This window comes from Bidens hawaiensis, unplaced genomic scaffold (assembly GCF_021521415.1).
Source record: "Bidens hawaiensis isolate Kalapana, Puna unplaced genomic scaffold, B.hawaiensis_p1.1 tig00004283_1, whole genome shotgun sequence".
NCBI classification, from domain to species: Eukaryota; Viridiplantae; Streptophyta; class Magnoliopsida; order Asterales; family Asteraceae; genus Bidens; species Bidens hawaiensis.
The window spans coordinates 1,664,075-1,688,897 of record NW_027491258.1 but is presented as its reverse complement, the minus strand read 5'-3'; the positions used below and the strand labels follow the sequence as shown (position 1 = coordinate 1,688,897).

Here is a 24,823-nt window from a genome sequence, read left to right as displayed (position 1 = left end):
GCTAGGCGTTAGTCGGGTGGTAGGGTGGGGACTAGGGATTATTCGGCAACTAATCGGGAGGGGAGGGACTAGCGAATAATTGGGGGTTAAACAGATCCTAGTCGGGATTTTTACAACAATGGTTAAATGCGTTCAGAGTTCAGGTTACGCGCGTTGCGTGGCACCGGAAAATAAAAATACAGTGAGTAGCATTTAATATAAAAAGCATAGCCTAAAGAAATCTTGAATTTGTATCTTTTTTCTGGAGTTGGAAGCCATAGTAACGGTGCCAAGACAATCGTTGATCACCATCTTCGGCCGCCTTTAACTACCGTTCCCATCACCCTCAAACAATGATGGCACCCGTCATCTTACCACTGCAGTGACCATCGTCGCTGGCTACCATTTTCTTTTTCACTCTTGACTTCCTTTTTCTTTTTACTGTATTTCTCTCTCTATATTATTATTATTATTATTATTATTTTGAGATGAGGTGAATAAATGAAAGCCTTAAAACTCAATGAATATGTGAAGGTATGTATATTCATATAATATGGTGATATATATATACACATAATATGGTGATATAGATGAGAGCTTCATAAAAAGGAAAGGCATATTTGGGGGAGGTGTTAAATATCCAGGGGAGGTTTTATACACCTACGTGGTTTCACAAGGGATGTTGCTTTGTGGCTTCAAAAATGATGATTCATTTGTTGGACATTTAAAACAAATAAAGATATGATTCAAGAAAAACTTGGCCTGCACTCATCATTCAATGTTTCATAGTGGCTCCTCCAAGCTAATATAAATTTCTATAACTATCCTTAAATTTTAATTTTAATGTTAACTAAACCTTCAACTTATATTAAACTTTTAAAAGTGGGTGTCACATTATGCATTATAATTTGTAATAAAAGCAACAAGTTTGATACCTATTAAATATTAAGAGGTCACTCATTCATGCTTTATATATAGTATAGATATTCATCCAAAATCTATTTTATCTAAATTACTACCGAAATAACTATGTAACTGTAACACCGCGTCTTTTACCCTCTTTAATTTAAGCTTAAAAGTAATAACTTAGGAAGTACAGGGACCAAAAGTGCAAATTCTGAAAATTTGTTCCCATCGCGATACGCGACGGGGTAACAATCAACCCATCGCGTAGCGCGATGGGCTTGGTGAGTCACCGGACACGTGTTGAACACCGTGTCGACACGTGGCACAATATGACAGGCCACGTGTCATCACCGCATAAGGCGGTGTAAAATGGCGGCGTCGCGATACGCGACGGGCCACAAGGGACCTGTCGCGTATCGCGATAGGGTTCAAAAACGGCTATAAAAGGGGAGGAAGGGTATGAACCCCATTCATCCCAAACTCACCTTCATTTTTCACATAGTTAACCTAGGGAGGCGTGCCCAATAGTCGTGACGAGCTGACGTGCCATTTTCTCGTAATATGTGTAAGAAACGAAGTTAGAATTAAGCTAGCAATCACATAAGCGAGTAGATCAAGTCTTGCCTTATCGTGTTATCAATCTAAGCATCCGAATTAAGGTAGGAGTTATGTTTAAGTTATTTGAATTATAGCTTAGACTATCAATCGAGGCTATGGTCTTTAACCTTGATCATATTTTACAAACATTCATTCACAATCATATTTTCATAAAACGTTACTTCATGATGAAGTAATGTTAAACAAAAGAGATATTTTGACGGGCATGTAGTAACTGGAAGGGGGATATCATTAGTAGTAAGTTTCTTACCTAAGGAAAAGTAATTCGCATAAATCCCAATCAACCGGGGGACCCGTTTACTTACCTGGAGAAACTTACCAACGTGATAGAACCTATTAGGCCAAAGCATGCTATATCAAACGTCACATAAAACTAAGTGTTTTCATTCACAATCAAAGATAAACGATTTCAAGGTTAAGCTTACAATCATAGCTTAACATCATTCAAAACATTCATACGAACCTATTTGTGAATGATTGTTTTCATTCACAATCAGTCAAGGTTTACAACACCGACGGTACAGGTGAATACGTTCAAACCTTTTCAATCAGTCAAAACATAATTATACTCAATGAGACGAACGGGTGTTTGTCTTAACGAGTCAATCAAATGTCTACATGAGATCGAGTAATCTCTAAAACATTATAATACAAAGTAGAGAATAATATCAACTCAGACCGAATACGCATGTGTCTGGATCCAAACATAACTGTTAAAGCTCAATCAATCAATCAAAGGCAATGAAGCCACGAGCTTAAACGGTCATGACCAGTTCTCAGTTTAGGGCCGTTTGGCTCGGGGAATACCGTTGTGTGTGTAGGGCAGTGGTACATATACCGGAAGTAGAAATGTTTCCGCTGAGATTGTCAAGAAAACTACAATTGTATTGTAATCGTCATTCAAAATGTTTTATTGAGTCATACGTGTTCACCAGCATATAGCTAACGTATTTTTCCAACCCATTGCAGGTAATTAAGCATAAGTAGCATTAGCAAGGATTGGAGTCTTAATGAAGATAGAAGCGCGTACAAGATGACTCCATTTTTGATATAAAATCCTTGTAATATGAAAACATATCTTTTGTAAACCAATACTCGGGTATTTAATTCCCGAGTAAATTTTCAATGTAAATTAATAATATATTCAACCTAAAGTCTTCCGCTAAAATTAACCCATAAATTCTGATATATTTACAAAACAGGTACCAACTTGTGGTCACACGCCTAGGCCCTAAGTCGGGGTGTGACAGTAACTTAATCAAAATGGTTCCTCGGCCTCACCTTGCCCGACTATATGTTCGTCCACCGCACTCTTGTACGCCGACCTACCCCTTTGATAGTCGCCACCACAAAATCGTGGCCTCATATCCAAACTCGCCACCATATTACTTGCCATTTATACGACTTTAATAACTTTTTAACAAATGTTAAACAAAAAATAATCAATCAATCAAGCCTTGTATATCCCACCGCATAGCACGCTATCGGTAGGGTCAGGGGAGGGTGAGATGTAGGCAAGTCTTTCCTCTATCCGTAAGAATAGAGGAAAAAAATCAAACGTGTTGTTTTTCAAACAGCTAAACCGATTACAAAATAGTGTGAAAAAAAATTATAAAACCGTAAAACGTACACCTATCATGAAAAACAAAACCCGTGGCTTGTAGACTTGCAGTGGGCATAGGGTTGTAAACGAACCAAACCGGATAATGTCTTGTTTATGTTCATCCGTTAAACTTTTATCACAAAACAAATGGTTCGCCAACACCTGATCAAATGAAATTTATTGTTTGAACTTGTTCACGAATGGTTCACGAATACAAATGAACATAACAATGTTTTATTTGATTTTGTTTACCGACAATATAGATCTCTCGGAAACAACAAAGTCAAACTCTAAAACCAACGTGACCAAGTTGAGACTAAAATAATAATAAATTCATATAATATTGTAATTGATTATATTATTGTTATTAATATTAATATTATTATTATTATTATTATTATATAGTAATGTAAGTTATAATTGTTTGCTTCAGTTTCCTTCCTTCCTTCCTACCATCAGACGCGCCGGAAAAAACAAACGATCACGTCAATTTGCTTCCGGCAACCAAAACCCTAACTCCGACGAACGATTAACCACTGGTACATAGTTGCTTTGATAGTTAGATCGATCGTCTACTCTTAGATTGCAAATTTGGTTTAATCTGATACCTGCAGTACTATTACTGCAAACACGTAATTTTGATTTCTGTCTAGTATCTATACTGATTGTTGCATAATTGATGTGATCACGTTCTGTTTTGATGTGTATAAAGAAGAATGATGATGATGTCATAACATAAGATGATTCTGATTACATGAAACCATTTGTTGTACAAATCACATGCCTTAAAACATGTAATAATAAATTAGGGCTACAGATATTAATTAAATCACAAGATAAAAATAGTCTTAAACACGCGCAATGGCGAAGCTCGGTCAACTATTTTTCAGACGAAAACGGGTAAATTTGCAATGCGTGTAAAAATTTTGAGACGAAAACGCATAAATTTACACCATTGAGCAAAAAAACAGAACTCTGGGTAACAATACAAGCTCCGCCCTTGTACGTGCATAGCCGGCACTGGAATGCGTGTAACCGGCATTTAAACACATGTAGCCGGTACCGGTTACTCGTGCGGAACACTGGGTTAAGCCGGTGTTGTAGAACTTGCTAGGCGTTAGTCGGGTGGTAGGGTGGGGACTAGGGATTATTCGGCAACTAATCGGGAGGGGAGGGACTAGCGAATAATTGGGGGTTAAACAGATCCTAGTCGGGATTTTTACAACAATGGTTAAATGCGTTCAGAGTTCAGGTTACGCGCGTTGCGTGGCACCGGAAAATAAAAATACAGTGAGTAGTATTTAATATAAAAAGCATAGCCTAAAGAAATCTTGAATTTGTATCTTTTTTCTGGAGTTGGAAGCCTTGGAATACTTGAACTGAAAATTATTAAAGTGGCATCTGATCTATTATTAATTCTTGTCTTACAGTAATTTCATTTTGGACTGTCACAACAGGATTTATAATCAAGCATTAATTAGAAGATGGATACAAGTAATGAGAGACCTACTCAGGGTGCACACGGCGCTGTTGGTGAGATCACCATGGAATCTGGTGACTGGAGGTCTCATCCACAACGACAACTAATCATGAACAAGATGTGTGTCCTTGTATTATTCATTTTAATTTTGTGTGTAAAATTTGGTTATGCTAACCTGCTTCAGTGACTGGTTCGCTACGTTTTTATTTTTAAAATGTTGTTTTCCTCTTGTGATTTAAATTTGCATTAGTTTGACCAACATGTATTGACCTTGTGTAGATTGGATATCTTGAAAAAGCATCTTCCTTTCTCTGGATATGAGAGACAGCGGGAACTTAAGAAAATAGCTGAGAGGGTTAAAGAGGAGATTTACACAGCTGCGACAAACCAGGTTTGCTGTGTTCTTCATATTATATAAATAGTTTTGCAGCTTTTGGTTATTGCCTTTTTGCTAATGTGGAATGAAGAGTTTGCAACTCTTTAGGAAGTGATATCATGTTTGTTGTAGATTGTAAGATATTTCTGGACCTAAAATGATGTAATTTATTTGGTTTGCAGTCTGAATATTCACGGAAGATATGCTTTAATATGCTGGCCACTGAGACTAGATTACAAAATCCCATGTCAGGCCCCTCAATTTCTCAAACGGACAATCTAACTGGGGGAGATTGGCAAGAGGAAGTTTACCATAAGGTGTTGTATATGATCTTATATTTCTTATATAGCAGTGAAAGAACGTGACATCACAAAACTATGTCACAATATGCTTTTGAGTTGAATAAAAGCATCACCACTAATACTGTTTATTTGAATAGCATTGGGGTTATGACTTAAGTTTATTAGTAAACAAAAGGGGAATCATTTGTTTTTATTAATGTTTATAATAATCAGTGAGACGGAATATTAAATTCTTTTTAATTACATGCTCTAGCCTCTTTGACATTGATTTCATTTTTTTTTTCTGATTACAGATAAAAGCTATGAAGAAACTGTATGAACTAGAATCTAGTGATTGGAGGGCTGGGTTGAAAGCTGAAGTACGACAACAGGTCGTGAACAAGATGTATGCTTTAATATCCTTCTTTGCTTTAAAAATTTTGTTATGCTGATTGCCAATTGTTTGGTGTGACTGGTTCTCCAAACGTTTTGTTTAGAAAGTGATGTTTTCCTTCTGTATTTATGCTTATTATTTGCATTGTTTTGACCGACACACGATGACCTTGTGCAGGATCAAAAGTTGGCATCATCCATCCCTTAGACCCGAGGAACTACAAGAACTTAAGAAAATAGCTGTGAGGTTTGAAGAGAAGACCTATATTGCTGTTAGAAGCCAGGTTTGAAGAGAACTTAGTTTTGTAGTTTTTGCTTTTTCTCTTTTGTTGAATGAAGATTTTACAGGCCCTCATGTACAGATGATCTAAGTACTTCAAAATAGGAGCAACAAATTGATATCATGTTTGTTGTGTACTACTGTACTGTAATGTATTGTAGGACATAATATCATGTAATTTATTTGGTATGCAGGCTGAATATCTATGCAAGATATCCTTGAAGATGTTGAAAATGGAGAATAGTTTAAAATATCCCATGCTATCAAACTCTACTGCTGATAGTGATAACCCCTTAGATCCAGGTATTTCATAATACACTCTTTTCTCGGTGATGCAGCAAGTACATTATTTGATGTTTCTATGATGAATAGGTTCTCAGGTGATGCAGCAAGTGAACAACCAAGGGCAACAGTTTTCTATTCCTGTGACAACTAACAATTTTCAACAAATAATGTCACAGAGCATGAACACTAATATTGGTTAAATTGGAATGCAAGGCTCTTCTAGTTTATTATCTGGATTGCCACCTGGCAGCGGCTTACAACAACGTCCCATGGCAAATGTTTCTGGTCAAAGTTCAAACTTGCAGAATATTCAGAACATGTCTGCCCAACAAAATACTGTAGGAAATATAGTGGGGTACAATAATTTTGCAAACCAAAGACAAATTCCAGGGCGCCAACAACTTACTCCTCAACAGCTACCGCAGCAACAGCCACAAACTCAAAATTCACATTATCTTTATCGACAACATTTGCAACAAATGGCAAAACAAGCACACGTTCAGCAGCAACAGCAAATGAGGTCACATATGATGCATAATTACATTGGTTCAAGTGGAATGCAAGGCTCGTCTAGTGTATCTTCTGGAATGTCACCTGGCAGCAGCTTACCACAATCCATGGTAAGTGTTTTTCGAAATTCAAACATTCAAAATATATCTCATGTTCAAAGAAGCCAGCTTATTGAACAACAATATAACTACTCTGACGGGCAGCAACAGCCAATGCTGCATCAGCAGATACTGCAACAGCAGAAGCTACAACAGCCGATGCTGCAACAGCAGATACTGCAGCAGCAGAAGCTACAACAGCCGATGCTGCAACAGCAGATGCTGCAACAGCAGAAGTTACAACAGCAGATGCTGCAACAGCAGAAGCTACAACAGCCGATGCTGCCACAACAGAGGAATGCCGTCCAGCAAAATCAGCAGAGGTTGAAACCTACTGAGGGTGCAAGTGCTACTGTTGTGGACCCCACCATGGAATCTGGTGATTGGAGGGATCAACTGTCAGCAGATTCACGGGAAAGGATACAAAAAAGGATGTATGCACTTATATTAATCCTTATAATATCTTATCTATTGTGCTCTAAAAACTGGTTATGCTGGTTCTCTGCACTTTTATTTTGTTAAATGATATATTCCACCCGAAATTTCTGCCAACTATTTGCATTCTTTTGACCAACATTTGTTGACTTTGTGTAGAATGGATACCTTGAGGAGGCATCTTCCGTCTTTTGGAGAACAGGAACTTAACAAATTTGCCAAGAGGATTGAAGAGGGGTTCTATGCTGTTGCCACAAGCCAGGTTCCTTATGTTCTTTAATATTATATTAATAGTTTTCGAGTATTTGCTTCTTCCTTTTTTTCCGTTTTGGATTGAATATTTGGCAAGTTATGTCATGTTTTTTGTATACGATAATGTATCGTGGGACCTAAAGTCATGTATTTTATTTGGTTTGCTGTCTGATTATTGACGGAAGATATCCTTGAAGATGCCGACTATAGAGAATAACTCACTAATTCATGTATAGTCAAAATCCGTTGCTCAACATAACATGATGAATTCCATACAGTCCTTTTTGTAGTCTTGAGTCTTGTCCCGGGTCAAAGTAGCAGTATGAACTCCTTATAGCAGGTCTCAAGTGGTTCTTCACAAAAAAAACAGTGAGTGGGCCTCAGAGTCTGAATTTTCAGATTGTATAATATGTTGGAGTGCTGCTTAATCTTGTTATCTTCTTTTGAAGTTATGTTACCAAGTACAGTTTTTGCCTTCTATGCTTTACATTTGCATATTTTTGAAAAAAAAAACTTATCGAAACTTTCATTTTGTATGAGAAAGCCGCCGTTTATGATTTTATTAACTTTAGTCATTAGACCAAGTGTGCTGGAATACCGCCTCATGCCACATCCCTTAGGATTCCTTATTTTTACCTCCTTATGACTTATTAACAGAAGTCATAACTCATAAGTTACAAATGTGGAACTTATCAACATTTCCTCTCACATAATAAGGAAACTCAAATACTTTTTAATTAATTTATTATAAGTTATAAGCTATAAAGAGGTAAAAATAAGGAATCTCGAACGTGTAGGGTGTCTAGGGCGGGAAGGATATTGTCAGTTTTTTTAAAAAAAAAAACAAAAAGAAAATCTAAATACACAATGTTGTTTGATTTGTTTCATGAATGTTATGATATAAGCTCTAATGAAAAACCGAGTTGGTTTCGAAATAAAGTGGAGTGAAAACAATGCCCAATGGTCTTTAGCAATTTAACCATGACTAATTTTTATTATATAATTATACTTATGATTATACTTTATTCTATTATAGTTATTAGAAATATCAAAATTAAATAGCTATTTCAAGACAAATAAATTATTTATTTCAACTATATAAATAAATAAAACAAATAATATTGGTTACTATTATTTATTTTTGAATGTGAAATCAAGAGTCTCTAGTATGTCATTAGAAAGAATAATACTAATTTAAACAATTTTATATAATTTTTTTAAGCAAACCAACATACCAACATAATCCTAAATACTTCTACAAACTAATGTACAGTTATACATGTACTTTTCAAAATATAAAAAATTAAACTACATAAAGGAGAGAGAGTGAGATACCTTACCACTGCAATATGTCCATAACTTTATTGATAACATTTTTTTTTTTCTGTTGGAACCTGTAATTTTCTTATGTGTTAGGTCATCACACTCTATAAATTTGAAGAACTTCGTTGCTCACTATGACCAGATTATGTTATCTTAACCAATATTATTTGTTTTATTTATTTATATAGTTGAGATAGATAATTTATTTGTCTTGAAATAGCTACTTAATTTTGATATTTCTAATAACTATAATAATAGAACAAAGTATAACCATAACGCCGACTAGGGGTGTTCATCGAGTCAACCCTCAAAAAATATCTAAACCGCAACTCGACCCTATTAAAGTTCGGGTTTCGGGTTTGTCAGGTTAATTGGGTTAACCATGTTACTTTATAATTTTAAGTTGTTTTTTTATGTTTGTAACTTGCAGGTTGCAAAATTTCTCATTCCACTCAATTTTCAATTTCTTTTACAAGTAATTGTCTTATAATTACATATATAGACTTGTAAACGAACCAAACAGAAATGAACAACGACATGTCCGTGTTCTTTCATTTAACTTTTAACGAACACGAACACTTAATCGAACAAATATTTGTGTTCATGTTCGCTAGTTTAAAACTAAATATGTTCGTGTTCGTTTATGTTCGTTTATTTAAAATCTAAACGAAGAGTTCATGAACATAAATGAACATAATTAAACAAAGATAAACAAACATGAATGAACATATATGTACATACATTAACGAACACAAACATACATTCATGAACATAAATGAACGCATTTAAATAAACACAAACAAATATAAAACATATTAGGGTGATATAATTACTAAATGCAAAAAATATTTAATGATTTTCTATTAATATGTGAACGAACATGAACGAACGTAAACAAACTTAAATGAACGATTATAAATGAACGTTCACAAACATTGATGAACGAGTGAAACATGTGTTTATGTTCGTTCTTTTAATTAAAAGAACACAACGTAAATGAAATATTCGCTGAATGGTTCACGAACAAACAGAATAATTAACTTCTCTATAAAGCTTACATTATTGTCTTTATAGTGTTTGTTCACCTTTTAATTATTGTATATAAAGTAAAGTATTACCACTAATCGGGTTAACCCGAAACCCGACTTTTTTCCCAAAATGAATCCGAAACCCGACCCTATTAACAATTCAGGTTCAGGTTAATACTATTTGACCCTATTTAACCCGTCCGGAATTTGCTTATTCAGGTTCAGGTCCGGAATTTGCTTATTCAGGTCCAGGTCAGGTTAATCGGTTTGGGTCATTGCGAAAATGATTCTTTTTTAAATTTTAAAATTATTTATTTGCTCAACTGAGGCAAGCAAGTTCCTCTACTGTCTGTCTTCTCCGGTACAAGAACCCTACCACTCGAGCATCCGAATGACTGGTAGGTATGTACGCTATGCTGCCTACACGCTTTTTAGCATCAATTCTTATTAATTATTAATAATTTCTTCGTGTTACAATAGGATTGAAAATCAATTCAGCGAAGAGAAGATGATGAATACTAGTAATTGTATGGAATCTAGTGATTGGAATAAGACTCAATTGCAACGGAAAACCATCGTCAACAAGTTGTATGTACTTTATTATATTAGTATTCTCTTTTATTTGCTGGTTTATTATGCTTTTATTTTGTATAATTATGTGCTTTCATGAAATTTTTGATAAATATTTGCATTATTTTGAGTGACAAATCTACTTTATTATAGCGGTGTGCACGGCTCGGTTATTAACCCCAACAATTGGTTTTCGCTCAATTGGTCGGTCTATTCAGTTTTCGGTTCGGTTAATACCTAAATTCAATTTTGAGCTAAAATTTCAACTTTGAAGGACATGAAATGGATGGATAAATACATGAAATAGAGGTATAAAAGCTAGAAATGTATGACAATATGAATGGTTCGGTTCGGTTAACCGAGGGTGCAAAAAATAACCAATAATTGCTTTTCGGTTTTCGGCCAATTTCGGTTCGGTTTCATCTGTTTTCGGTTCAGTTATTGCTCACCCCTACTATATTATGTGTAGAATGGATACCCTGAAGAGGCATCTCCCATTCACCGAATACGAGAGACTAAAGGAACTTAAGAAAATAGCTGAGAGGGTTGAAAAGGAGATTTATACCGCTGCCACATCCCAGGTTTTGTAGTTTTTGGTTATTGGCTTTTTACTTTTATGGAATGAAGATTTGCAGTTCTTAAGGACAAGTGATAATATGTAGTTTATTTTGTTTGCAGTCGGAGTATACGCGGAAGATATGCTTCATGATGCTGACTATGGAGACTAGATTAGAACTTCCTATACGCTCAAACTCTGCTGCTTTACATAATAATGTAAACCCCTCAGTATCATTAGATTCGACAGCAAATAGCGGAGGTTGGCGAGAGGAAGTGTATCAAAAGGTAATCGGAAGTGTATACAAAAGCTCTGTAAATTATCTTACCTATATCTTTTAAAGCACCTGAGGTTCTTACATTGCTTTTGAGTTGAACAAAAGCATTACCATCGTTAAAAGGTGCTGTAAATATTCGTGATACAATATATCGATAAAATGTCAAGAGCACATATAAAACTTTGGGTGTAATCGCTGTCATTCTTTTTTATACTAGATTTTTTTGTGATTTTTTTTGTTTTGAAGTTTTGACTTAAAACGAGAGGAAACTAAAGGGGAATCACATATTTTTACTAATGCTTTTGATGTACATGAACTATAAGTGGGATTATTAATCTCTTTCCAGTTATAGACTCTATAACCTTGCTTTCTTGTTTTTTTTTTCTATTGATTACAGATAAAAGCTATGAAAGAGTTGTATCTGCTGGATTCGACAGCTCAGATGGGCAATCAAAATGGTGATGATTGGCAAGAGGAATTATATCAAAAGGTGTTGTATGTTATTATTATCTTACATTGTTTTAAAGTAGTGAAAGCACGATTTGCTTTCGAGTTGAACATACACTACTATTCTAAACCAAAGCTTACTTTTGCTTCTTCGTTTTTTGGCACTGATTATCTATCTGAGTTAAAAAGCTGTTACTGAAAATTTCAGTTAAATGTCCAGAGCGCATTCAAGTTTTTGCAGTTATTACTGTTCTTTTCAAATAGCATCAAACAACTAAGGGGAATAACGTATTTTGAATATCATTTGTTTTCCAACGTTTTACAGATAAAAGCTATGAAGGAACTGTATCTGCCAGATTTGACTGACATGAACCAGCAACTCGTTTCCAAACTGCATCAGGTAAGTTAATGGCTCATATTAAAAATGGGAATATTTTCAATTTAAAAACCATATAGAATTTAGAATGCATTCAGAAAAAAGACATTTGTTGAAAACCTTTTGTTGTCCAGTACAATTCTCTTCCTCAGCAACCAGAAAACGAGCGACTTGAGAAACTGAAAAAAATTAAAAATGTGCTGGAGTTTTTCATGCAATTCTTACAAATCCCTAAGCATCGAATGTTAGCTATTTATAAAGACAAACTACCCACATATGAGAGGCAGATTATTTTTGCCATCAATTTGAGGCGGAAACCAGCGGCCTCGCAGCAGCAAGCACAAGCTTGACCCGGGCTATAATAGTTGTATTAACACTTTTGACAACATAATATGACAAGTGGACCCAGCAATTGAGCTTTCATGTTGCATGATATCTTGGGGGTGATACTTATCTTTTTATCTTTGTTTAAACTTATGCTATCCTGGGAAGTGTGTGTATATAGAAGAATGTTACACTAGAATGCCTTTTAATGTAAGTATTGTATAAAAAGTTTTAATGGGTTGTAAATAGGTTTGTAGGCAACACGCTTCGATGTCATCTTCCCCGCTTTTACATTTGTATATTTAAACTAAAACTTATTTAACTTTCATATTGCATGATATCTTGGGTATGTCCAAGTTGACAATATCTATTTCATGTAGATCTATTTGTTATGTGCAATTGTGCTTGTGCACAACATTCATGGTGCTTGTGCCAAATTGAAGTCTGATTTTATTTACTTGTCATGTGTAATTGTGCACAACATTCATGGTCGGTTTTTTTACTGGGTTTTGACCAGTTTTGCCGGTTTTTATTGGGGTTTGGTCGGATCAAGTCCAAGTTTTGACCGGGTAGAGGTGGAACTGGATCCGGTTCCGGTTTGTATGAGAAATAGAAACCTGGTTCGAACCCACGGGTTGGATATACTAGGTTGATCTGGTGCCTGTTTTTTTTCCCACCTCTAGCTCAAAGCATATATGGCTCGGCAATGATATAGTTGTTGCTCAAAACGTATTTGATCCACTAGCTTCCCATAGTAGCTTTGAGCGTTTGATTCCATGCAACAATGATCCACAAAATATTCAAGAAAATTGTAGAAATTTAAAGTCTTGTAGTAATTGAAAGATGCAAGTTAACACTTTGACCCAAACCAAATTTGGTTATAGTCCAGTTTAACCCAAACCTGATTGATTGAACCTTATTCAAGTTAGTATGTTGTCAGGTCTAAATCATAACAATGCTTGAAAAGTTGCATGGAAAGTAGTGCAAAAAGAACCCGGGTGTAAAGTCTACCCGGATATATTGGGTAGAACTGACCCGGAACCGGTTTCTTCAATACCCGATATCCTACCTGATAATTTGAAATCATCCGCAACAAAATCAAAATCATTCCCATACAAGTTAATGAAGTTGATTTAGTAAACGAAAAATGATTTCAATGAACATGTACACACCACTACTACTACTAATTAGCCCAATTTTTTGTGTGTATTTCTACCAAGTTCTAAGTCCAAAATTAATTTATGATATCTAAATCAAGAATAAAGTACACTTTCATATGGCTCACACACAAAATATTGCTCACAATCTCACTAATCATCATTTTCATGCAACTTTTAATCAATCATGCAAATTCGAAGTAATGTAACCATGAGAACAAGACTAGTATTGGTTGTCCCAGTTTTATACCCCCATTGTTAAATCTTGCCTCAACCCAGCCCAATACCCATTGGCAATCATGTAAACTCGTTAGTGTGTTAACATTACCCATTGGAATTCTCAAATACCTTTATAACTATTGTTCACTTCACCTGAATTTAACAAAAAAAAAATTAACAAAAGTTAGCATTAATACCAGGGGCGGACCTATGCTTCGGTTGCGAGGGTCGGCCGTACCCTATGAAATAAAAGTTTAGTGTTATATATACGTTAAAATTTCCACCGACCCTTGTAAAATTTCGACACTGTGAAATACTGATAAAATGAAGAAAGAAAGATGACCTGAGTGAAAAAGGCGTTCACAAATGACCTGCAAATTTTCCCATCGATGAGTAAATTTTGGAGAAGATGACTGGATTTTAACATCTTTTTAGTCATTTATAGTAGTAGTAGGGGTAATTTTGTAAGAAAATCTTGTTTCAAAGCAATTAAGTGTCTGACACATGGAGACCTTTCCAAATACTCAACCTTGAATATCCTTCTAATTATTTTTTTAAATGATTAAACAAGCATTTTTATATTTGATCAACACCAATTTCGAGTAGCAAGTGCTAACCAACAAAGTTAAAATTACCATTTACCATACTATCTAGAATCATTATTCATTAACTTACAAATTACTAGTACACCCTCATACTTCAAAGGCTCGTCATTTCTCCCAAGTTATCGAGGCCATGTTCGGCCTATTTCGTATCACATACCACATTACTAATTTGCACCGGCTTTCCGTTAAATATCGCATCATTCATTAAATATTTACTAATGATAAAAATAGAATTAAATATTTTTTTTTTCTTTTTGAACATCTTTTATTCTACTAGACTTCAGTTGCTTTTATACTAATTTATTGTTAGGTTAGATTATAGTTGTATTTTCTTTTACTAAGACTTGCTTAAGATGTCAAACTAGATGATTTTACAGCTGTATTTTAAAAACTGAAAACCCATAAATAACAATTATAAATATATTGTATTTTAATTATTCATTTTTAGCGACGTTTTCACTTACTTTTTTTTTCGATATATGAGATTTTGTTTAATTATTTTTTTAAAATGACCCGACCCAACTGGAAAATCTTAACCGTATCATAAAAAGTATATACCAATTTGATCCGACCCGAACGTCTGAACCAAACAGAAATATATATATATATATATCGGTAATTATTGAGTATCAACCAAAAAATTTCCGACCCTTGTAAGAAAACTTTCTGGATCCGCCGCTATTGATTAATACCCAGCATTGTAATAAAACGAAAACTTCAATAACCAAACTTATTACTTTAAAACGTTAGACCCCGTATTCGATACTTATGCTAAACCGTAGGGACCGTATTAACAAACTCCCATAAATTAATAATTTACCAATTAGGTTAAAAGTAAAACTCGGTAACACTTTTATTTATAAGAAACAGAAAAAGGGTTTTGAAACATAATCGTATATTTATATTCGATCACCGATCAGTTCGATTCATAACTCCATTCGATTTCAGGTTTGTTGGCATTGTGTCTGGTTTTGTTGGAACACATATTGTTTTTGGTTTATTATAATGGCACCAAACTTTGTTACGTTATTATAATATTATGAGATAATAACTACAAAACTAAAGAAAAAAAAATTAAACAAAAGAATATTAAGTCATTGAAAACTGATGCTGCTTGACTGTTCATGGCATCTTGTATTTTTGGTATAAACGAGTTTGGGTTAGTTTCGGGTCAAACCCGTGAACCTGTCTAGCTAAACTGGTCGTGTTCGGATCAACCTGGCTGGCAGGTTCGCGGCTTGACATGTTTAACCTATATACTGTTTATAATGTTATATTAATGTTTTTATATGTAATAAATTATTTTGGTTTGGTATTTTATGCCAAAGTTTATAGCTAAAAATGAGATTGACATAAGATTTTATAATTAAAATGTAATTGTTTTATATAAGACTGTATTGATTTGTTGTAAAAAAATTTAATATATTAATATGTGAAATCAATAAAATATAAAAAACTTTTGGTCAATCAGGTTATGTTCGGGTCAACCCGTAAACATGCGGGTTATGCTCGGGTTCATGTGTTTTACACAAATTTCAAGTTCTGGGTCATGTTGAATTTTCGGGTTCATGTCAAGTGGGACCCACCAACCCGCGAGCACTACCCGTTTAACACCCATACATCTGATCACACACAAATTCTTCTAATTTTTAAAATACTGTCTAATTGCTCTGTGACACGCAGTCATACTGCGGATTTAGAATAGTTGCAGCACACTTTTACGCAATCATACTACGGTTTCAGCTCACATTTTTATTAGTTTTGGTTGTAACAGTTTTTATTATAGACTGTCACTGTGAAGATCAATCATCAAACAGAAGATGGATACGAGTACGTGGATGTGTAATCAGGGTGCTGTTACTGACCCTGCAACGGAATCTGGTGACTGGATGGCTCAACTGCAGCGACAAAGGAGCGTGAACAAGATGTATGTACTTATATGGTTCCTTTTAATAATGTTTTCAACTATTTGCATTATATTGAGTGACATATGTACTTTATTAATTATGTGTAGAATGGATAACTTGAAGATGCATCTTCCATTCTCCGGATATGAGCAACTACAGGAACTTAAGAATATAGCTGAGAGGATCGAAGACGAGATTTATACTGCTTGTCAGGTTTGTCGTGTTCTTTATTCTTTATATTATTAACTAGTTTTTTGGTTTTTGGTTATTGCGTTTGGAACAAGGATTTTAGAAGTCTGTTTGGCGTACGCATTGGGGTCTTAAAACATGTATTTTTATTTTGTTTGCAGTCTGAATATACACTGAAGATATGCTCCATGATGATGACTATGGAGAACAGATTACAAAATCCCACGCGTGCAAACTCTGCGGCTTCAAATAATAGTGTAAACCCTTCAGAAGTTATAGATTTGACAGCAAATGGCGGAGATTGGCAAGAGGAAGTGTATCAAAAGGTGATGTATATTATCTTAATTTTTTTATATAAGCGCGCGAGATTTGTACATTGCTTTTGAGTTGAACAAATTCAAAGTGATAGGCACTATAACCTTGATTTTTTTTATTACAGATAGATGCGATGAAGGATTTGTTTCAACTAGAGTCGAGAGCTCAGACCGACAATCCAGATGTTAATGATGGGAAAGAGGAAGTGTATCAAATGGTGATGTATATTATTTTAAGTTTTTAACTTTTTATATAAAGCACCTGAGATTTGTGAATTGCTTTTGAGTTGAACAAAATCATCAAAAGGAGCTGTAAATAATTGTTACTGATAAAATATCAATCAAACATCATTAAATAGCATTGATGGTATGACTTATGACAGATACTATAAATTTTAATTTTTTGTTCATTTTTCTTATAGATAGAAGCTATAAAGGATCTGTATCGAGTAGAATCGACAGTTCAGACATGCAATCAAAATGGTGAAGATTGGCAAGAGGAGGTGTATCAAAAGGTTTTGTATGTTATTGTTATCTTACATTGTTTTAAAAGCAATGAAAGTGCCTGATTTCTAATATTGCTTTTGAGTTGAACAAAATAAAATATTATTATTCTAAACCAAAGTTTAGTTATGAAATATGAAATCTATTTAAGTAAAAAAAATTGCTACTGAAAATTATCAATCAATTGGCAAGAGTGTATACATGTTTTTTGCTTGTGATCATGCTTTACTAGGTTCCTGTGAGTATTTTTAATATATATATATATATATATTTTAATTATAGGCTATATGACCTTGATTTTTTTTCTTCTGGTTACAGATAAAAGTTATGAAGGATCTGTATCTACTTGAATTGTGTGACGCTCACCAGAAAGTTCTTTCCAAATTACAACAAGTAAGTTAGTGTCTCGTATCAAAGACGGAAATCTTTTCAGTTTTAAAACCATGTCAAATATTGTCAAATCGTTTAAAGATAATATTATGTTAACTTTCAAAAGCATACACCAAAGGCATTTGATGAAAAATATTGTTGTGCAGCACGATTCTCTTCCTCTGCAACTAAAAATTGAGCAATTTGAGAGGCTGAAACTATCTAAAGATAAGTTGGAGCGTCTCATGCAGTTCTTACAAATGCCTAAGCATGAAATATCAGCTAGTTATAAAGACAAGCTGGGTACTTATGAGAAGCATATTGTTCGGATTGTTAACGACGTCAATGGAAATAGGCGGATACTATCAGCCCAAAAGCTGCGAGCACAAGCGCAAGCACACGCGCATATGCAATATTTGCAGCAGTTACAACAAACACATTCTCGATTCACGCAAAGGCCTGCAACTGCAGGTGGTTTTCAGAAGCAAAATGTGATAGATATGCAGAAACGGTTATGTCCACAAAAGAGAGCTGTGCCAGAGCCTTCATTAAGTAGGGTGTTTTTTTAATCAATCTGTTTATTTTTAACTATTCAAGTTATATTTTCTGCATGCTAATGCTTGAAGCTTCTGCTCTTCTGTAGCATATATAGATCTTACAGCTCAAACGGATAATCCAAATGACGAAGATTGGCAAGAGGAAGTATATCAAAAGGTGCTGCATATTATTTTAAACCAAAGTTACCTTTGCTTTTCTTCTCACTCGTTTCAAAAATAAAATCTATGGATTTTTTTATCGTTCTATATACAGATAAAATCTATGAAGGACTTGTACCTACGAGAACTGAAGGTCATACACCAGAAAACTCTTTCCAAATTGCAGCAGGTAATTAAGTTGGGTATAATATATGAAAATAATATTATCTTGCAAAAGCATACAGCCGAAGGCAATTGTTTATTTATAAACTTAATGTAAACATTTTGTTGTTCAGTATGATTCTCTTCCTCAACAACCAAAACACGAGTTCCATGCGCAGCTGAAAATAGTTAAAAATATGTTGGAGCGTTTCATGCGATTTTTACAAATCCCTAAGCATGGAATATTAGCTAATCATAAAGACAATGTGGTTTCTTATGAGAAGCAGATTATTCATATCATCAATGCAAATAGACGGTCTCGCTCTCGACCACAAAATACAGTGAGTGGGCCCCAACAGTAGAACTTTTATATTACATGATATATTGGAGAGCTGCTTAATCTCGTTTGAAGTTGTGGTACCATGGCAACAAGTATAGATGTTATCTTCCCTGGTTTTACGTTTGCATATGTTAACTAAAACTTATATTTTTTCGCATCTTCCTATTAATGTGTAATAATATTCAACAAGTGGTGTCACAGAGCATGCACAATAACATTGGTTCAACCGGAATGCAAGGCTCTTCTAGTTTATCGTTTGAATCGTCACCTGTCAGTAGCTTACACCAATCCACCATGGCAAGTGGTGCTGGTCCAAGTTCAAGCTTGCAGAACATTCCAAACATGTCTAGTGTTCGACAGAACCAGCTCATAGGTGACACCAGCATGGAATCGGATGATTGGAGGGATCAACTGCACGCAGATTCATGAGAAACGATAATATCCAAGATGTGTGCACTTATAGTATTCTTTTTACTTGTTTTTTTATAAAATGATGCTTTCCACCTATAATTACTGTCAACTATTTGCGTTATTTTGTGTAGAATGGACACCTTGAAGGGTACGTTCTTTCCATGGGCCAGGCCGGCCAGTTTATTCGCTAAGTAGTGCACTTTTTCTGAATATATCTATGTATTGAGTCCGCCCACCCAGATTATTTGTTCAAGATTCGTCACTTATTGTATGCTATTTTGGGAAAGTTGCTTAATCTTGTAACCTTCCTTTGAAGTTATGCTATCCTTGCAACAAGTATAGGAGATGATTATCGTTAATAAGTTGCTATTGATCATCGGTGGTAGTTGTGAACAATAGCAACCGCGAGCGGTGGTAAGTGTGATCAGTGGTAACTGAGTGTTAACATACAATTATCAGCATTAATTGAGGTACTGGTGATTAAGCTTTTGTTGAGGGTTGTCTTGCTTATCTAATTGAATAACCACCAACGGTTGTGCCCCTTAATAAAGAGTTGCAATGCTTTAACAAATTGTTGTGATTGTTCTCTAATCATAAAAGGATGGTGGTCGGTCTGTTTTACATATGAATTGATAAAATAGTTTCGGTACAAGTTTTCTTACAATAAAGATATTTGTTTAGTGATCAGTCTTGTTTTCTCTTTGAATTATTCGACTAGACATGGTGAGTATTGCAAAAAATATTTTCATTTGAAAGTGACATGTACACTATTTGAAGAAGAGTTTTCATTTAAATCATAGAAATGATACACATTTAAAAGAGAGAGAGGGGGGGGGGGGGGTGATTAAGGCTATCCGTAGTGGATGATGGGGGCGATTTTTCAAGAGAACACCCCCCTTGTTGACAACAGGCGTGAAGGGGGGGGGGGGGTTGAGTTTTCGTCACCTCTTTATATTATTATTTAAATCATTTGATCGTTGCAAACGGTCTTCAACTAGAAAAACAAATTAAATAAAACAATATATATATATATATATATATATATATATATATATATATATATATATATATATATATACTTCTTCTCCTCCAACTTCATCTCCATTTCATACAAACTATACACCAATTTCTTCAAAAAAACATACAAAAGTGAATCTTTGAAATAACCCGAACCAACCATTCCCTCCTTTCGGTCATTACCATGGTTCGAAAAACCAACCGAACCAATCGAGTGTAAACATTTAATGGTTCTCGAACACCGGAAACCATATATGCCAACTTCGTTAGGCCCCAAAACCTAATGCCGGCCTTCAGATCTAGCCAACCGAAACCAGATGTGGCAAGAAAAAGTACATCAAAAGGTGTTGTAAGTTATTGATTCATCATGTTCAACTTAGATACCATAATCACGAATTACAAATACATTATATATATAGGGGAAGGTTAATGTACAAATGAAATTAATGTGCTAAATGTGAGAATCAAGTAGAGTAACTATATATACAAGTAGAGTAATTACATAATTACTCTACTTGTATATATAATTACTCTACTTGATTCTCACATTTAACACGTTAATTTCATTTGTATTTGATTCAAACTCTCTCTCTCTCTCTCTCTCTATATATATATATATAGGGGTGAGTTAACGTACAATAATGGCTTATCATACATTAGGTACGCGACATTCTAGAGCGTTTGATTAAAAAACGCGCGTTGGCAATTTCGTAAATAACCCAACAGCAGTTCGCGATCAAAATTCGTCGATTACAAATCAACTCTGATCCAAATTCGGAACTTGTCGCTCAATCTAATCCAATTTCTAAACTCTAATCATAGCTTAAAGTATGAAATCTCTAAAGTCAAAAACCAAAATTGAAATAGAACGTCCCTGAACATTAAAAATCTTCAAATTGATCAAAAATTGATGATTTAATCAATCGAATTGATGTGTAAGTGGCTTTAGAATCATCAATCGATTATGAAAATACAAATTAACACACTTAATTGAGCTACGATTAGGGTTCATGTTTAAACGTTCTGCTCAAAGTTTAAACGTTCTGACCAAAATAAACACCAAAATTGATGATTTAATCAATCGAATTGATGTGTAAGAGGCTTTAGAATCATCAATCGATTATGGAATTGCAGAAATAACGCACTCAATCGAGCTCTGATTAGGGTTCAAAATATTATGTTTAAACGTTCTGAAACAAAACTGAAGACCTTTAAACGTTCTGACCAAAAAAAGAGCATCTTTAAACGTTCTAATACGTTCAATGAAGTTCTGGGTGTTCAAAAAACAATGAACATCTTTAAACGTTCTAATACGTTCTAAGAAGTTCAGGTTGTTAAAAAAAGTTTAGAAGTTCTGATAAAGTTTAGAAGTTCTGGGTGTTCAAAAAAGTTTAGAAGTTCTAAGAAGTTCTAATACGTTCTAAGAAGTTCTGCATGTTCAATAAAGTTTATAAGTTGTGATAAAGTTTAAGTTTAGAAGTTTTAAGAAGCTCTGAGTGTTCAAAAAAGTTTAAAAGTTCTAATAAGTTCTGGGTGTTCAAAAAAGTTTAGAAGTTCTAGGAAGTTCTGGATGTTCAGAACTTCTAAAACTAACAAAAAAAAAAAATTAAACACCTGTAAACATGAAATTGAACACTGAAATCACTTCATATAATCTCATAATCATCAAACAATCGTCAATCGACCGTTAATTTGATCATTGATTCGATCGTAGGAACAAAATATGGAACGCCTGCAACTGGGTTTCTGCAAAACTCAAAATTGATTAATTGAAACTTCAAATTGATGATTAATTGGACCAATTTCAAAGTTTAATTGATCAATTAGTTCAACAATTTCAATTTCAATTGGTCAATTTTATCAACTGACATGTGAGCAACGATTGATGGTTGTGTCGGAAGAAGATGGTGGTCGCGAAGGTGGATGGTAGACGGAATCGTTGAACGGCGATGGTGAAGATGGACGGAATCGACGGGAGAAGAGGTTGACGGAGGCCGGCTCGCGTAATTGTGATTTTATGGTTATTGAAGATGGACGTCTGAGAATATCGCGTACCTATTGTACGATAAAGGATTTTCGTATTTTATCCTTTATCTATATATATATATATATATGTACTAGCTTTTAGCCCGCGTGTTACGCGGGCTTATTTAAGTTTTTGTTTTTAATCATTTTGCAATTCTGTCTTCGCGTTTCACCGAATGTTCGGTTCATTGAATGAATAGAAAAACATCTATCTGTGTATTTTAAAAACTATAAAACTTAATAGTTATATGTGTTAAACGAACTTGAACTTAAACAGAAGAACAAATTTTTAATCAAACGAACTAAAAATTTAGTTAATGTTTGCTCACTTATTAAATAAACATAAACGAACTTTCCGTTGAAAGGTTCACCAAACATTCTATTCTTTTGCCGGCCATTAGTTCAAAATCTGAATAAAAAACAATTTCTAAAAACTCATCGTGTTCGTTCATTTATTTAAATGAACAAAATATTTGTTCGTTCATTTATCAAATTAGTATTGATAGTATTGGGACAGTTTAGGTCCGGATACTATCATGCTATCAATAAAGGTTTGATCACGACCCGAACTTTTAAAGTGGAGGCCGAGATAATATCTGGAGTTAACTATTAATCTGAATGTTATCTGGATTGGTATAGCCTCCTGACATTCAAACAACTTATGAAAAAAACCTAATGAATTCCTTACATAAGCATATAATCAAAATGTTTAAGCCAAAAACACCAATAAATTAGATACCGAATAATCATACCTTAAGTAGTAAGCCGACAGGTGATTCGATTCTTCAACCGTACTAAATTAACTGGGTAGTAGTCAAGTAAACGGCGAATGATGAAAGGAATTCAAGAACACGAATGAAAAGAAAAGTAGGTACCTAGAAAAAAAAACATAGCTTAAAGACTAAGCCGACATTCAAATCAACTCTTTAGCCCATATTCGATTGTTCTCAAAGCATCTGCAACTATGACCATTAATATTTGATGAGGATCAACTAATCAACCACTACAAAAAATCTAAGATTGAAACAACCCAAATCCAAATACCATCAAGAACTTGATTGTAATACAAATAATTAAAATTACTGCAAAATACTCACAAAAGCAAGCTGGAACCTGCTTCAAGGTGCAACATCTAAATAAGTGTGAATGTGATATTAACACCAGCTACAAGGATATTCTTACATGAACCTATCACCTTCCTGATATCTAAAAATATCTTGAAATGATTTATGTATCAAAAATAAAAATTAACACCAAATAAATATATCAAAAGCCATTACATGTACTGAAATACAATAAGTTCTCCAGTGTTATAAACCCACCAGCACTGTTATAACAGACCTCCACGTCATCGGAACATAAATAATCAATGCTAAATCTTAAAAAACAAAACAAAACATGAAATTTACTGAAACTCATTAGACGGATCTTTTTCTTAACTTTCCATGAAATCATCTTCTCAACTCTGAGCATAAACACACGAAAGTCCTCTACCAAGCCATGCAGCTGAACCTGCTACAACCTCGGCTGTAATTAAAGAAAATCTATATTTCATGTACAATCAAAAGAAGCATTATGCACAACCAAAGAAGCATTACGACATAAAAATTTTTACACTGTTATTGTAATAATTTAGCTTTGCAGTCGTATTTAACAAGTTGATAATTTTAAAAATTCATAAAAAACAAAAAAAAATGAGATTTTACGGGAATTTTGGTGGGAAAACGGGCAGATTTTTGTTTTTGTTTTATGTCTAACAGGTCAAATGGGATATACTAAATGATTTAATCAAAAAGAAAACGGGTCAACCGATTAATTGCTTTATACATAAAAATTTTAGACTGTTATTGTAATAATATAGCTTTGCAAGCGTATTTAATAAGTTGATTATTTATAATATTTAAAAAAACAAATAAAAAGTGTTTGTTGGTTGGCCCGACCCAGCCCATTTGACCTGCATGAGAAAATTTTAGCTTTTGAAGTTTTATTGAGACCAAGTCAAATCTTAATTTTTCATTTTATTTGTAGCTTTGATTTTAACTCATTTTTGTGTCATGGGATCGTATGGCAAAGCATGTATTTAGATTTCAAAGTTTGACTTTGACCCATGTTGACTTTAATGAACAGCAAATGTATTTATATTTCAAAGTTTGACTTATGTAGACTTTAATGAATAACAGGTTGCAATCTACCTCACAAAAAAAAGGGTTAATAACTCTTACAAAATGTAACTTCAAATTGTAAATATATCTTTAACAAACATGTCCAGGGTCTGAGATGTTTGAATGAAGGTGATCATCTTCAAGTTTCTCGTCTTCAAGGTTATATGAGCTATATTATAAACAAACTATTAGGCCAAAGCATGCTATATCAAACGTCACATAAAACTAAGTGTTTTCATTCACAATCAAAGATAAACGATTTCAAGGTTAAGCTTACAATCATAGCTTAACATCATTCAAAACATTCATACGAACCTATTTATGTATAGGTTAATATCATTCACAGTCAA

At 34.1% G+C, this 24,823-nt stretch overlaps 2 protein-coding genes and 1 pseudogene across 3 annotated transcripts in view; all 3 read left to right on the top strand.

The window, feature by feature from the left end:
- Positions 1-6,401, top strand: part of LOC143626187 (uncharacterized) — a 124,768-nt pseudogene extending 118,367 nt beyond the window's left edge. Inside the window, exons 15-19 of the transcript XR_013152390.1 lie at positions 5,145-5,279; positions 5,558-5,649; positions 5,815-5,920; positions 6,111-6,219; positions 6,289-6,401. The product of XR_013152390.1 is annotated as an uncharacterized LOC143626187 (transcript). The remainder of the gene's footprint in view (positions 1-5,144; positions 5,280-5,557; positions 5,650-5,814; positions 5,921-6,110; positions 6,220-6,288) is intronic.
- LOC143626186 (uncharacterized) overlaps positions 6,182-24,823 on the top strand; it is a 27,294-nt gene continuing 8,652 nt past the window's right edge. Inside the window, exons 1-4 of the mRNA XM_077096335.1 lie at positions 6,182-6,219; positions 6,289-6,821; positions 6,957-7,243; positions 7,404-7,506. Of these exons, the coding sequence (XP_076952450.1) occupies positions 6,408-6,821; positions 6,957-7,243; positions 7,404-7,506 (804 nt within the window). The 5' untranslated portion in view covers positions 6,182-6,219; positions 6,289-6,407. The remainder of the gene's footprint in view (positions 6,220-6,288; positions 6,822-6,956; positions 7,244-7,403; positions 7,507-24,823) is intronic.
- On the top strand, positions 10,316-12,423 carry LOC143626170 (uncharacterized). The gene is made up of 6 exons (XM_077096325.1): positions 10,316-10,435; positions 10,887-10,998; positions 11,096-11,260; positions 11,648-11,740; positions 12,023-12,097; positions 12,208-12,423. The coding sequence occupies exons 1-6, from the start codon at positions 10,356-10,358 to the stop codon at positions 12,421-12,423; spliced, it is 741 nt and encodes a 246-aa protein (XP_076952440.1). The 5' UTR covers positions 10,316-10,355.